We start from the raw sequence: 16,868 nt of genomic DNA on the forward strand, positions 1-16,868 counted from the left end.
ACGCATATCAAATTTATCTTGCAGAGAGGTCTGGAGTAAATATGTTTCAGAAATGTTTAGCTTAACTATCGATTTTATTTTTTAAAACATATTTCTTTGGCTTTGTTTTTGCCTATTTTGTGTACATGTTCCATAAATACTTTCGTAAATGATCTTCATTAAATGAGTAGTTACAACTGCTAATTTTGATCAGATGCTCTAATAGTTGCCAGAAATATAGTTCGTAATTCATCTTCCATCATTAATCCCCCCTTCAGTTTACCATTCTTGCTGGTTTAGCTCACGATCCTCTAAGATACTCCCCACGTATTTTTACTACAATGAAGTGCCTCGTGACCTAAACAGGACTAGAGTAGTGAGGTGAAGCGGATGAACCAGTGTCTGCAGAAACAGCTCTTGCTTTGCTGCAGTAATTATCCAGTCAGAAAACAAAGCCATGAAAAATGTAAATAATCATTCCCTACCATTTGTGAACCATCTGCAGGCCAACAGTTATCCCCTGAAGAAATTAATGCATATTTCAAGACAACAAATACGAGCGATAAATATGGTCTGCTAGTACAACTCGGGTCAGGGAGAATTCAGCAGCAAGCGATGAGACAGAATCAGGTGGGCATCTCACAGGCTGATTTTTAGCTCTTCAAATAAGGTTTAAATTAGATATGAGTATTTCATGTATTTTACAGTTAGGACCAGAATTCACATAAAGCAAGTAAAAAGCTAAATTAATCAATTAATCTGTCACAATGTTTTTTCTGTTCTTCTGTGTAGCACATACGCACTCAGTGAAACATCCTCTTTTCAAAAAGAAAGATGACACTCACTCCAGAATATGAGAATGCTCTGTATTATTCTTCGATACTGTTTACTGGAGCGTGCTTGTGTTGTTACAGGAAATAATTTATGTGTGCATTTTAGGGCATCTTCTTAGCAACAAATTGCAGAGATAAAAAGCCTGGAATTTTAACACCACAGATAAATACCAAATTTTTCAGGAACTGAATGTAAACACTTCTAGGATCACATTCAACAGAAGATGCATTGATTAGACACGAGAAGAATGAAAAACAGCTTTACAACATTAATAGGGCTGTAGCTAACTTTCCTAACAAACACGAGGGATTTCAGGTTTTCATTGATAAGTTATGTCTGACATAAAACTGCCTGTAACTGCCCGTCTGGAATAATTTGCTTTGGTTTTTGGGAGAGCAGACCACTGGAATTCATGTTGCTCGGTACATCACTGTTCTGTTTTTGTAAGCCATACAAACTGAAGGAAGTGACTGCGCATATTGGCATTGGAACTCTCTAAGTCTAAAATTGTTTGTAATAGGCACAGATGTTCTCAGCATCTAAAAAACAAATTTCAGATTTCTTCTCTATATGAAAGCTTATTTAGATTACTTGAAAATATGTGTTGCAAACTTTTACTTCAACTGGAAAATGGTACTTCTCTCCAACACTCCATTATCACACAACTGAAGAAAATAAACCCTAAAGACCAGGTGAAAAGTCCATGGAAGTTAAATATTAAAGATAAAAATGACATTTCTCATACAAATGGATAGTTTCCCTGAGGAGATGTTTCAAGAGTGGAGGTCAATTTGCGAAAAGCACTTTAAAGAACATTTTGTTTTGGAGAGCGCTGTCAGAATGCAAATGTAGTGATAATGCAGATAGTGTACATCCAAGGTGCTTTTCTGCCTACAAAGGGGGATGTTTATGATTTATCACACATAATAATACTCACCTGTCTGTACAGAAATTGGGTTTATTTATTTCTTTTTTGATTCTTTTTAATAATGTCCTCTAGGCAACCTGGGAATGGTGATATGCATTGCAATGTTCAAAGGCAAGCCTGTGAAGTCACTGTTCAAGGGAAGCACTCTAGTTCAATAAAAAAAAGCTCAGAACAATCTGGAACACTACGCCCCACTGTACTCCAAAGCACAGTGTCACTTCTCCTAGATGACAAAGTAAGTCCTGCAATGATATTCTTGGGAAAGAAAAAGACAATTAGAGAAAATGAAAAATCATTCTTTGCAGTAAAAACTTAGCAGATTTTGGACAGTGTTTTAGTTCAGCTCCTAGAAGAGGTCCATGCACATACTTCATTTTTGATAACACGATACATGTGCCTTTCTAGAACATGTGACTGTATTTTGCACATTGAGCTCTGGCTATCACTGCTGATATACAGTAGTGCTCATATCCTTCCCCGGCCTTCCATGAAGGCAGAAGAAAGTAAGTAGACGAAATATGAAGGAAGCAAGAAGAGGAGAATTAATCAGAAATGATCTCCGAAATGAAAAGTGGAATAAGGGTTCTTAGATGCATATTTTCAAATGGATTCACCAAAGCATGTGTATTCAGTCTGAATCCCACCCACTTGTTCTGAGAACAGAATTGTTTTCTGATATAACACTTTGTTTTAGTTTTAGTGATGGAAAAGAGATCTGATACTCAGACCTGGAAAATGTTCTAATTGAAGGTATTTGAGTAAGACAAGGAGCCTTTAGATCACCAGATTTTTTGATTAAAGTGTATTTGTGTTTCTGTCTACAGTGTTTATTCTCTCACCAGCTGGACCCAATCACTTGCATGCCTAGAGAGAAAATATAGCAGAAAATACATTAGCAGGTGAGTATGTGAGGTCCTCAATCTTCAGGACTTTAACAACTGCACACCAAAAACTTTTCTGGAGCTGAGATACACAAGAAACAAACCATCTTAGACATGAGCTGAGGACAGGCATAGCTTGGGGAAGTTCACTGTAGAAGACAACAGTTGCCTAAATGACTGACCGCTCCACTGGATTAACAATGATGCAATGACTGGACACATGAGGTACAAATCAGGCTGACTTCCACAACTGGAATCAACCAGCATTTGGTGGTGGCATGTCCCAGACACTAATTACATGAAACAGCTCTGCAGGAGCCATGCTTGAGCTGCTCATCAGCCACAAACATCGTGCAAGCCATTCATTGCTACCCTTAGACACTAAGAGAAACCTCTTTGCCCAAAGTACTTGAAATCATAACGCAAGCAGTGCATAGAAAAACAGAAGTAATAAAGCTTTTCCTTCTTTATTCCCGTAGACCATGCTCCTACCTCAAAAACTCAGACTTCATGCTCAGGAGACACACCTGCTCCTCCCCTGGACTATGCAGGAATACAGCCATATCATGGCAGCATTTCACCAGAGTCAACTGGTGACGCTGCAAAGCATAGAATTAATTTCGGGTAATACCATGCTAACAGACTTATGTGGCCTCAGGGACGCAAGGTAATAATATTACAGTTTTACATGGTGTAAAGTGGATCGATCTTTCCTCTCCTGAGCTGGAGAATCAGAATGTAAGGCTGATCTCAAACCTGAACTGACTAAAAAGCAGTGAATTAAGCTGACATTAATTTCTGATGACAAACTGGTAAAGAAACTAAGTGCTTACTGTGAACTGTAATCTTCTCTAGCATGTATTCAGATTTGTTTTGGTAGCTGTTTTAATGGAGAAACACTACATTATTTACCATTCCACAACACTCCTATTCCATTCAATAAAATCATAAAACAGTAATGTGTAAAAACCATGAATGTTCCTAGATTTGCTGTTCCGGAAACTTAGGTACAGTTTGCCAAGGAAAAATAAATTAGCAACATATGAAACTGCAATATTTCAACAATACACTAAGAAGTGAATGAATAATTGTGATACATTTTACACTTAATTAATTTATGTTCTCTTAAAGCTAAATGCTAAATCATAACAAACAGGAAAAATTTTAAAAATTATTCCCACTGACAACCTGAAATATTATTTTAATTCTTCACTGAGATCCTACCTCCAGTTACCTAATTTTCAAGTCCTGCTGGAAAATATTTTCAATAAAATCATATTTAAAAAATGTTTTCTGTAGAAATCCATTCTGAAAATACATTTTCGTTGGAATTATAAAAATCAATCAAAATTTATGTCTCACAGTCTACATTTATAGGTTCTGTATTGAATTCATGGGCTGTGCAGAAAGAGTTATTAATTAACATCACTTTCTTTAACACGTAGTTCATGAATAAGGGATGCACTGCCTGCAAAGTGCTGATAGAGGTGGTTAATTGGGGAAACATACCATTTGTATAAATTCAGTTCTTTGTTTTACAATGTTCTATAAAATTTCTGCACAGAGGAAGGGAAGGAAGAGAAATATAGGTTTACAGTGAAATCTTGCTATGAAGATATTCTGTTAAAGTACTGTAACAAATGTTGCTTTTTGAAGAATTAAGGCTAAATCTTCCTTTCCTTATTCATAAAAGCAGTTATAATAGAGTTCATGGGAATTTTAGCATTGGCTTCAGTGAAAGTACAGGCTGTGACACTTCAGTTATTCTTAGGAACAATAAGTGCCATTTAACTCTGCATTACTGTAATCAGTGCTGTCATTGTTAAAGGACCAGTGAGTGGATAAAAGAAAATCCTGAGAGTTTTAATGCATTAAAAACATATTACCTGAAATAAAAAATAAACAAAAAGCCATTTGAACCTTCTCTTATGACATGTAAGTAAGATTTCCGTGATGAACCAGCGTTCACAATAATTTCTATGCTATTCAACTTCAACACGTATAGATAAAGGAAGTGTAAACAATCTCTTTGCCTTCACAAATGTAAATTTGGAACTGGCTTTGTACAAAAGATACTTGATCATCCACACTGTTTGTCTTCAGCAGATGCTTTTGTATGCAAGCCTGCTCCCATGGAAATCAACAGAAATTTGCCAGTGACTCAAATGAAGACGGTCCACGTCTTCGCTAGGTAAGTGTATGTAACAGACTGTTTTGTATTAATATCTGCTAATGTTTTATCTACGGACTTTTTGTATGCTTGGAATAGTCCTTCTTTTCATACACACAAATTACAATTATTCAAAGGATATGGACATCTTCAGAAAGTGATGATTTCAATTTCAATGCCATTTAAATGCCCGATTTAGGAAATGATCTTTTCTCCACAACTCCATTTCGATAACTGGTGTTTAGATAGATGACATTAAAGTAGATTCATGTGATAAACTAGTGCAAATGGAATGATTATCGAAAAAAAATCACTTCTTGGAAACACTTGTTACATTTTCTCTCACTTCTGCAATACAATTTGAGGATAAACACAGGAACAAAACAAAGTGGTGCTTCCCAAGTTTTTTCTTTGAATACCTTCTTTTTCTAAATAAACTCAATAGAATTCTGTGGACTGAAAAAAAAAATGTTCCACATCACTACAGAAGTGTGACTTCTAAAAAAAGCAAATGAGCAATTCTTTAAAGCTCTTGTTGGCCAGCCATTTTTTACTTCAATCAAGAATCTGTCTAGGGGTAAACTTAATGATATGCGTTTTCACTACATGACTCTGTACCATTATTTATATTCTCAAATTAAAGCTAAAATTTCTGGGAAAGTAAGGGTTTACAGTTTTTAATTTGCTATTATTGAAAATTTTTAAACATAAATTGCATATCAACAATTTTGCTGAAATCATTTTATAACCCTTTCTAGCTATTAATAGTTCACCAATAAACACTGAAGAGCTTAAAATTGACAAAACTTGGTTCATATGCTGTCCATTGAGTATTTTGTGAGTTCTGTGAATTGATACCCAGGCCCTAGACTATAAAAAGGTTAGCAAATGGCACATTTATCCAAGTCATGTACAGCTCATTTTACACGTTTTAAACATCTGTGTGTCCTCTTGATGACTTCAGCCTTTCTAAGACTAACAAGTGAATTTAGGATTTATAGTTGAGAAACAGCATGGTTGCTTCTGCTGTTAGTCTTTATTCATTACTCTAATAATAGGAGGTGTAATAAACAACATAGATTTACAACTGTACATTTTAATTGTTTCTGAAGGTTTACGTAATCAGGAGAGGTGATCACTGCTCCTTCTTATTTGGAATTTTTTCTTTTGCTGCCAGACACTACGGAGTTATTCAGTAAGCAGACAGCTTTGCTCTTTTCATCAGTGATTCATGAAAGAGTTGACAGTTGGTGTGTTAAGGCAATCTGAGCTTCAGTCGAACAATCTGATTTGTTGGCTCAGTAGATTTACTGCATCTTGATTTTCTTGATAAATTCCATGTGAAACCCAATACCAGCTGCCCTGACAACATCTTTATCTACATGAATAAGTTCATGTTGGTCCAGATGCAAAGAGAAAGAGACTTGCGGAGAACTGAGAATTTTGTAATGAAAAGTTAAAAGTTTGCACAGGTTTCACATGCAGAGTTTTTTAATCCAGAGATAAACTATAGTCCAATTTGGCAGTGGTACCTTGCTTTTGGACAGTCTTTGTTAATTTTAAACAAAGATATAAAACAAATGTGTCTTGTTAGCAAGTGTTGCATACAAAAGGAAATGGAAAGTCCTTGCTTACTGTACATAGCCACTGTGATTATAATTGCAAAAGACTGAAAACAGAAAATTTAGTGATAGACTATTAAAAAAGACCCAACCAAGCACAGACAAAAACTATGGATTATACAACAGGTACAAAATAAATGTGGTGTGGAAAATAGCTTGATTTCCTGGGGTGAATAGTACATCACATCGTTGTCCTAAAATTTTTGTCACTTTTGCAGCTAGTTCCCAGATTGTTAGGCAAGTTTAAAATCTGCATTTTCTGTTTACTTGCTACAAGTTCATGCTTTCCTGTATTTCCATTGAGTAAGATAATTACATTTCTTCCAACAGTTTATAAAGAGTAGCAATATACTTTCCGGTAACTGCAACTCTTTGAGATATTTTGTCCATCTAATCTTGCCTATATGTTTTGCATCCATGAGTTTAACAAATTCTGGCCAACAGTGTGCCTCATGATATAACTTGTACATATACTATTCTTTCCTACCCAAGAACACGCTTACGCAGTACAATTTCAATTTGCTTTAAATTTCATTGGTAATCTAGAAACCATTTACTGGTTTCCTTTGAATCCACAGTTTTTAGAAAATGATGGTATATAGCAGGATTCCACTTAGACAAAATAACTTAAAATTACTTTAAAATCAAAAAATAAATAAATCTAGAAGTAGCTCCCACTCATAGCAATTAGTTGAAGTCATTTACTGTTTTGATGAGATAATTACAAAATTGTGTTATGAGAAGGAACATAAACCACAGGACAAAATTTTGCAGACCTATTAATGATAGTCAGTATTAATTGGATTAACTAACAGACTGAACTGACTGAACAAGTCTGTTAAATGGATTTCAATAATGATATCTGGAGAAATCTTTGAGTGTTGGACATACCCATTCTAAGAGTTCCGTTGCCTTTTAACATAAAGCAGAGAGTAGAGTGTCATTCTCTTGAAGGTTCCACAAACAGCATCACCAACATAGTGAGACAAGTGGTTATTCCTCCCCAGTTTGATAGGGACACTACGGACAGCCTTGAGAAAGATGCAGATACATACTGGGAAGATCAGTGTACAACACTATGCTCTAACAGTTTGAGGCAAATCTTCATTACATTGGTGGATTTCCTCGGACGTTTGAGTTTAACGGTAACGTGCACTGGAATTTCTGTGAAGAAAACGCCTCAAAGCTCTTGAATTGAAAAAGACTCCTAAAGAGAAGATATCATGCATAGTCTTTTTTAATAACCTATGTCTCTCAGGCTGTCTAGTGCTTATGAATCTGTCTGACCATCAGGAATTAATTTCAAGGCTTTAAGGGAGAAAGCAACAAGAAGCATAACTGCGGTGCAACTTCTCTAAGGCATCCTAAATCTCTGAAGGATTTTACTCCTTTTCTTAGAGTATGCAGAAATACAACACTGAAAAAGATAACAACCAGGGTTAAGCAAATTCAAAGAAACCAACTTATTCAGAAGTTGCCTGGAGATAAAGAATATAGAGCCACAAAACTGAGTTGTTTATTTCAGATGGTGAGGGAACTGCAGCTGGATCCCAGAGACTTAGGCCGTGTTCCCATCTGGCAGGAAGTATGGGAATTTTGGAAACTGCAAAATTTCAATGGATCTCAGAAAATAAGGGAGCTAAAGTCACAGTTCTAAGGGTTAGGTGGCCAGTTGAAATGTCTGGGCGACTACACTTCAGTTCTGATTTGATTATGGACACTCAAAATTCTTCAGGGCTCATAGCCTAGCACAGACTCCTCTCTTTCAGAGCACTAAGATATGTATCAGTCAGAAGGAGGACAGGTATCAGCAAGAATGATAAAATGCGTGGGATAAAGAGATTTAAAGATGCTAACAAAGACTATTCAGCTACTTCCCAGAGAAAAGGAAGTCTGAAGGACCATACTAAGTTGGCTATTTCACACATAAGCACGGAAGACTTTCTTGGTGCTGGTCCTATTTTACCACTTGCTTTTAGTGTCAGTGATCTCTGGCAATATAACGACACACTTAGGATGTTGTTTAGGAAAAAAGTAAATCTGAATCTGTAAGTACTAATAGGAGAGAATACTCCAATCATCAAAAAAGACTTATAGCTACCACCAAGGTAAACACAAACACCATCACAGGACATGATGTGTATTTAGAGTCTCAAGATTTTAAGTCCATCATGACATAGCAAAAACATTTTAACTCTAAGCAAATACTTCTTGTTTTAACAGTAAATTAACGAATAATGTCAATGACGAAGATAACTTGTAATTAAAAATACGTAATATTTAATCAGAAGAAAACCTGAAACTAAAATTCCAGAAACTAAAACAGCACAAATTTTTTTTTGTGGGGTGATATTCTACAGCATGAATCAGAACTGCAGAATTAAAGTTTATTGTCACAAAAGCAGGCTTGGAGATCTTAGGGCTACAATATCCTCTTGGATATTAAGGTTGCACACATACCCTGCATATAGTCTCGTTCTTCCATCCAAGAACAGGTTTCAGCTCTAAGAAAAATAAATAAAATACTCAAATCTGCTACAGAATGCATAGGTGTGCCAGGAACAGGATCAGGCAAACACCTGAGGGAAAGCAGGTATTTCCACTCTTCCCTAGAGAGCATATCAAGACAGTTAGCTCTCTGTCACACCGAAAGAAAATGGAGATTCCTTTCTATCAAAAGACTTCATCATATTTAGGATATGGTTTACATTATGGAAGAACTTCTGGCAATAACCATGAAGAAAAATCATTTTATTCATCTTGATTACTGTCAGGGATTTTTCCATTATGTAAACAATAGCTCATAGGTATTCAGGCATCCAAAGCTTCGAAACAGCTTTGAGAGCAGACAGCAACTGACTTTGCTGAATGCAAACTCATCATATAAACCTCTTGATAGTTATTATTCTAAGAAGCACTTCTCCTCTGTCTTCGCCTGCATAGACTACAAAGTGTGTGAGAAGTACTGAAAGAGCCTGAGAAGCTGCTGGGGGGGGCATGCAAATTTATTCAGACCTTTCTGAATCAGTGGAAAAGCACTTGGACTAATCCTAGAGATGTGCTTGCTATTCTAAACTGTTGCAAATGTCCTCTTAAGATAGTAATAAGAATTCAACTTTGAATTTAGATAGCATTACACACATTAAAATATCACACAAAATTAGCAATATTCTGTATACCCTACGCAGTTTCGACTGTGTTCCAATTAAACCAGGTGGGGCTTGCTGACATCAATATTTTCGGGCCATAACAGGGTACTTTTAAGCACTTGCTTTCAGCGTGAAACTGTGCTTTCTTTGTTTGGACATCTTATATGCCTGGTTTTTGGTATTTGGTCTGAAAAAGCAGAAAAATCAATTCACAACACAACAAATGCAATTTCATCCCCAAGCACATTTTTCCAACAGCACATAAGATTGGGATGACAACATTCTAACACTTCATTAATTATTAGTCATCACGTCTCAGCAGAACGTAATAAAACCTATCTTTCTAAGATTTTTGTTCATCTTTTTTCTTTTTAACATCATGTACTTTAGATTGCCTCTTTATATCAGATATTACTGGGTTTTTTTCCTTCCGGATACTTAGAGGTTAGGGAAGGATTTTATTTCTTTTGATTCCTCTCCTGGGAAAAGAATCTACCAGCTTGTTAGTTTCCTCAGTACTCCCTATATAACAGAAAGTGGCACATATGGAAGGCCTCATTTTCTTTTCTTAGCTCTACTCCAAAGATGCTGTGAGCACCTGCAACTTCTGTTAATTTCCTTGGGTATTGCAGGTGTTCAGAAGCTCTAAGGATTGAACATACTAGGACTGAACAAATGTGAGAAGCTTATACTGGATCCGTGGAGCTAATAAGGACTGGGAGTCCTAAAATAGGCAGCAGTGAACTTACACCACCAAAAAAAAGTATTTCTTCCAAGTGAATACATCAAGAAAGATGTGACTTGTTATAAACATACCTCGCTTCTCTCTTCTTGAATGGCCATGTTCACAAGCTCTCATTATAACTAGACTGAAAAAGAGTAAGATTTGTTCCTCCTCACACCTGAATCTCAGTCCGATTCCCATTACTATTACTGTCACTATACAATTCATATAAAAATATTTCCTGTTATTCTCATCTTCTGCCCACCAAAGCTGCATTCTCCCCTCTTCTTCTTTTATGCTGCATTTTATTATTTATTTGTTGTCCTTTTTTCTGTGCACTGGTAGTTAATTATGTTTTATATATGCTGGAAAATTCTAATAAAAGCACTAGGACTAAGAATAGAAACTTTTCTCCTTTTTAATTGATGGAAAATCTGCAAGTTTAATTAGGCAGGCCATTGAGATAAATGCATCAACAAATAAATTTCCCACTCATGAATGCGGTGCAGCCAACGAGAAACTGCCTAGCAAGTTTCAATTCAGTTGGGTACCGAAGTATTCATACCCAAGACATTTGGGCCAGATAACAGCTTTCTGATACGACCCAAGGATTACAGAGTGAACCCCAGCAGGGCAGCTGATTCTTAAGCACTGGGAAATCTCCCGCTGGATTAGAGCACGGGCATTTTTTTCTTTCAGAGTGACAGGCAAACAAGTGCATGCCAGGAGCACGCCTGGAGGAAGAAGGGGTTAATACAAAACTGCTCTTTGCAGGTAGTTACTAGCCAGGTTCTTCTAGGTTGCTCTCTAAATAAGCTGGTCCCGATCACCTGGAGAACAGAGAAGTATAAAGATGCTATGAACCTCCTGTTTACAGTGCAGGTTATTTTCCTGTTTATACTATGCACCATCTGAATCCAGAAAAGAAAAAGGCGAGGCTACTCTTGAGACTGCTAACGCCAGCCACCGGTCACAATTGAGAAGGTATGATCTTGCGATGAGAAATATCAAGAGAAGGGGTATTGATGCATAGTATAATGCCTTAAAAAGAAGAATCATAAAAGTTATTTTAAAATAATAACCACATAATATGGATCGTAACTTTTATAATAAAGCCAGATGTTTAATAAACGTTGCTTAATAACTGACATAAGGAAGCAATGGTGTTTATAAAGGAGATATTTATTTCTCATGATTCAAAGAGGCAGCTGAATTTTGCAGCTGAAAAGCAAACAGTGTACTTGAGGAATCAATTAAAAATAACAGAATAAGAGCGAGGGAACGGCAGTATCAGTTCAGAGTTTTCAACCTATCTGCAATTTGCTTCCACTTAACAACACGACTGTTTCTTCAGAGCAATAACTGCATAGCATCTGGGAGATTTCACAGGATCAAATAACTTCAGAAGTCCAGACCAGGCAATGTTGTCCTGTAAAACGATACATGATTGAAGTACATAAAAATGTGTTTGACTTAAGAGCTAAGACATGGTAATAGGTCCACATTTTGAAATACAATACTGAAAAAAAAAAACCCAACCTTACTGCAAAGCACTAATCTAACAAGAAAATCACAGAAGTTCATTGTGAAAAAAAGGACACCCAAAACAGGATGTATTTTAAAGTCATTACATTGTTTCTGGCACTATGAAATGATAGCTTACCACCCCCTTCATCGATAAAGCTTTTTTTCAGTTGAATTAGACCAAAGAAATTAAGGACCGAGTCCTACTCATTTTATGCAGCACATTCTACTACTGAAGCTAATTAACTGACTTTTCAAATGAATCAGGCCAGCTGGATCTGGTCTTCATGTTGCATATGGCTTTTATCATTTCTATTTTTTCTTCCTAAACACATTTTGTGAATCAACCAGCACAAGATTAAATCAATGCGTATATTACATTTAGAAAAGGTAAATTAGTGCTAAATGCAGCAAGTCTGATCTCCCGTCTTGGAAATCATACAGATCTCCAAGTGATTTATAACTGGTTGGCTTTTGGGAAAATACATCATTATTTAAATATTTCAAATTGCCTCTCTGTAAAAATATCAGTTAGAACAAAAGCATACATTTACTACAACTCAGTTGTTCCAAGTGCACTGTGGCAGAGAATAAAGTAAATTTTTACTTATGATAAAATGGAGCGGTTAAAATGAAAGGTTTATGGTGGAAAAACAGAGCTATCCACATGAATGGGTTTAAAATTTATTTTATTTTATAATTTTATTTTGACCGTGGCCCAGAGCAGAAGCTGGAAGATGCTACCATTTCCTCCTAGCAAATTATTATTTGTCTGAAAAATGTTTACTGGTGCAGAGAAAGCACGACTGCTGCTTCTGAGTTAATCAGGCCAAGCTCAAAATTAGTGCTAGCTGAAACGCTGTAATATAAATCATTATGGAGTCAATGTAGTAGCATTTGCTTATTATATCCCAGGTCTACACTTGTAAAATATAACCAGGCTGTATGTTAGTCAAATGTACCTCAGTTGACCCATACAGTTGGAAAAAGTGCACCCTCTCTCATCATTGATCTTAATTAAGAAACAACAAAAGGAAATCATAAACATTTTGGACCTAATTCAAAATTTCTTGAATTATATGTTCTAAAACATATTCATTGGAAGCTCTAGCATGTACAGCACAATGTTTGTTTAGCATTTTCAATATTCTTTTTAATTATTAAATATCTCAATATGTTGTATAAAATGAGATTTGTTGCATATTTAATTCATTTATTTTTTACTGTCTATTGACTAGTAATTACCATACAATTAAAAGAACATAAACTTTACTGTTGCTGCTTTGCTGGAAATAAAAACATCTGCTGGGCATATGTTTATACTAAATGGCATGAATACTTATACTTTGGCAAATATGATGAGAATAATAATTTCGCAACAGAGACTTTTGGTCTGCACAGTAATAAATTGGCTGAAATAGTCTCATTTCACTGATGTAGCCTTTAGGTATCATAAAATATAATGCAAAAATACCTGCTCCTTGAGGTAGCAAAGACGATCCAGAAGTATCAAAACTTCTATGCAGGGAGCCAGAACAACCTTCAGCTGAAAGAAAGATTATATACTATAATGATTTTGGGAAAGAGAGACAACACATTTCCAAATGGCTACACTTCCACAGAACAATTCCAGGAAGGTCAATCATTTCCTAGTGGTTCTGTTGAACAACTGTCCCCTTGCCAATTTTCCCGGTGGGATGGACATCTTCAAAACACATTATATTAAAGATCAAAAATACATGGAATGCCATAAAGCCAGGAAACAATGTTATTTAGCTGGGTTTGAGACACTGTCCAACAAGAAAATGGTATTATTTGAAGCAGAGCAATTTAAAGAGGGAAATAATGAATTTTAATAAAAAGAATTTTTATGAAATAACTGCATGGAGACCAGTCTAGGTTTAAGAGGAGACTGACATTTCATTTTCCAGGGTAATAGTCCCTCTTGAAAAAGAATCTTCCATGTGTTTGCTTTATTATTTTACTGAACACCTAATATAGTTTTGGAATAGGACAAGCTCCAAATTTTGGAAGGGGGAGATGCTTTGTTTTTGAGATTGCATACCACAGCATAAGACAGTCCACCGCCACATAAAGCTTAACAGGGCTTTGTTCTAGACTAGCACATATATACATGGTAATAGTATTAATCCTATAACTTTTACCATATTAAATGCTTCAAGCTCATTCATTCTGTGCTTGTATTTTTCATAGTAATCCATTATACAGCTGTCTGGGAGCTGCAAGAGATTGAAAAAAAAAAGATATCAGAATTGTTCTAGCTACTTTTTCAAGAGAACTTTAAAATGAAATATTTTTTTTTCCTAATTGAAAGTCACGCTACAAAATGAAATCCGTGTTTTGTTTTTGAAATTAGCACTTTCCTAAGGTTTATAATAATTTTCCAATAGCATTTTTTCAGTTCTCATTTACAATGACTGTTCTTCAGGCAGCATTTTGCACTGCCATGAAATACTGAGATACATTCATTATTCAGAAAGCTCCAGCCATTCTTAAATGAGTATTACACAGTAAAGTGGAGATAACATTCTCATTTCCTTTCCCATATATCTTACCCCCTCCTCACCCCTGTCCCCAAGAGATTTATTTAAATAGCTGAAGAGTGGATTCTGGTGTGAGAACAACCACGCTTCCAGTCAGGACTCCTGGATGGTATTTCACATTACAAAAACCTACTAACAGTTTGTGGAAGTAATACTTTGTTGATCTCTGCTTCAAGTTACCCATCTACTAAAATAAAATTTTCTCTATTAAATATTTCTCTATTAACTTGGAGCTACCACATGTTCCCCTCTCCTTTTCCCAATCGCCTGACGCAACATTGCCAGCACTGCCACTATGACTGTAAATGCTGTGGTTTGGAGCTGAATTTGATACGAGGGCAGCTCAAGAACTTGACGAGGCCAAATATCCCTTCCATTTTCAGCCCATAGAGGCCAATGCACCGCAGCAGGTAGTTAAGGTTCTCTATAGGGCAGGCAGACCACAACATTTTCCAGTTTTTAAAGGTCATGATGTCTCCTCCTTTCTGCTGTCCACAGCCCTGGCCACTAAACAAGAGAGTTGAGCCGGCCACTTAAGGAACCTGCCAGAGGAGTGGGAAGCAGGTTGGCAATGTTATTGGTGATGGAGACTGCTGGAAAGAGCAGAGCTGAAAGAGCCTGATGTAATTCTTCAGTCCCGGGGGTTTGCAGCATGGCTACTCTGTTGTGGCTATGGAAAGAGCTGGTCCATAACTTAGCAGAAAAGTAATGGTGCTGACAGACGTGCAGATGTGACACTTAGGGACATGGTTTACTGGTGCACTTGGCAGTGTTAGGTTTATGGTTGGACTGAATGGTCTTAAAGGTCTTTTCCAACCCAAATGATTCTACAATTCTATGACAAAAGACGAGGAAAGCTGAAGTGTTTAATACATTTTTGCAGACTTTTATTAGAAGAGTCATCTGAGAGCATGTGGCTAATCCAGTTATGAAGAAGTAAAATATCAGCCTAGAATAGGGAAACAAACTAGAGAACATTTCCACAAATATAAAGTTTACAAATCAGGTATGTATTATGAACTTCGTCCCCTAGGACAGCCAAGAAGGGAATGAAGTGATCTCAGACTATTACTCATGGTTATTGAGAAGTTCTCAAAAATGGTATATTAGATGGCTAGTAGATGTATGTCTTTTATTATAGAGTAGTCAGTTCAAATTCAATGGACTGGAAAAAAAAAGGAACAAATAAAGAATTTAAAAACACTGAAAGATAAACAGATGAGTAATAGTCAACATGAATTTATCAAGAAAAAATCACAAGTCAGTCTACTTTGCTTGTAAGGTGGGTGAAAGGACTCACAACAGTGAAAAACAACTGGTTGTCACATATTTTACTTTAAGCAAGATTTTTGACACCATTTCATGTAACAATTTCATAAGCAAATTTAAGAAACAAGATTTAGATTAAAGTATTATAAAGCAAGTGAAAACTGTTTGAATGACCATAACCAGAGAGTAGTTATTGATGAGTCTTTGAACGACGGAAAAGATCTGCTGACTGCAGGTCCATTACAAAATGCAACATTTTCATTAAGAACGTAGACAACGAAACAGAAACCACATGAAGTCTGCAAATGTGCAACAGGAAGGCATTGCTACAACTTGAAATAATTTTCAGAAATTACAGCATTGCTTAGAAAAGAAGTTTGAAATGCTGTACAGAAAAGCAGAAGGGACTACACTCAGGCAGAAATAATCAGCTGTTCAGGATGGGGAACACCAAATGACAATCTGGGAGATACGGCAGATCACAAGCTGAGCGGGAGTCACAGTTGTGCCACTGCAAAAAAAAACCGCAATCACCATTCTGCGACCCGTATGGGAGAGCAGCCTGCGAAGCGCAGAAAGTAATCCTTCAACTCTGCTTGGCAGTGGCAGAGCTCTAGCTGGAATACTGCAGCCATATTTGGGCATCAGATTTCAAAGAAAGAAATGAACTGTCTGAAAAAGCCCTGAGAGAGAAAAGAGATCAGAGATCTAGAAAACATGAAGAAAGACTCAGAGAACTGGAACTGATCAGGCTCAATTAGAGAAAACTGAGAGTGGGCACAATGACAGGTTTTACAAGACTATCACCGAGAAGCAGGGAACAGTTTGTTCACTGTGTCTACGGTGGATAGGGTAAGAACTAACGGGCTTGCAAAAAAATTCAGCCAAAAACTTGAAGACACTTTCTCTCTTTAAGGTTAACTAAGGACTGGGGAGGTTGTCAGTCTCCATCACGGGAAGCTTTAAGAAGATTTGACAAAGAATTTTCAGGAATGACGCAGAATTCTAACTCTGCCTTAAAACAAGGGGATGGGTTAGAAAAACTTTTGTAGTCATTCAGTCATATTTTTTTAATTTAGGAAGTACTTTTTCCCAACTACAGAAGCAAGGTCGAGTAGCTGATCTGGCAGTACTAATGTGGACTAACAGGACTTTTTTGGTCTTGTTGCTATTTTATTTTCACTAAAGCTGTGCAAATATCTGAGGGTTTTTTTTTTTCTCTTT

The 16,868-nt window shown here is 36.4% G+C and overlaps 1 protein-coding gene across 1 annotated transcript in view; it reads right to left on the reverse strand.

Annotated features, from left to right (window-relative positions):
* Positions 1-11,155: 11,155 nt before the first annotated feature.
* Positions 11,156-16,868, reverse strand: part of METTL25 (methyltransferase like 25) — a 61,058-nt gene continuing 55,345 nt past the window's right edge. Inside the window, exons 11-13 of the mRNA XM_009882664.1 lie at positions 13,977-14,051; positions 13,286-13,357; positions 11,156-11,716 (exon numbers count right to left, since the gene is read on the reverse strand). Of these exons, the coding sequence (XP_009880966.1) occupies positions 11,618-11,716; positions 13,286-13,357; positions 13,977-14,051 (246 nt within the window). The 3' untranslated portion in view covers positions 11,156-11,617. The remainder of the gene's footprint in view (positions 11,717-13,285; positions 13,358-13,976; positions 14,052-16,868) is intronic.

Source organism: Charadrius vociferus, unplaced genomic scaffold, assembly GCF_000708025.1.
Source record: "Charadrius vociferus isolate BGI_N301 unplaced genomic scaffold, ASM70802v2 scaffold72, whole genome shotgun sequence".
NCBI lineage: Eukaryota > Metazoa > Chordata > Aves > Charadriiformes > Charadriidae > Charadrius > Charadrius vociferus.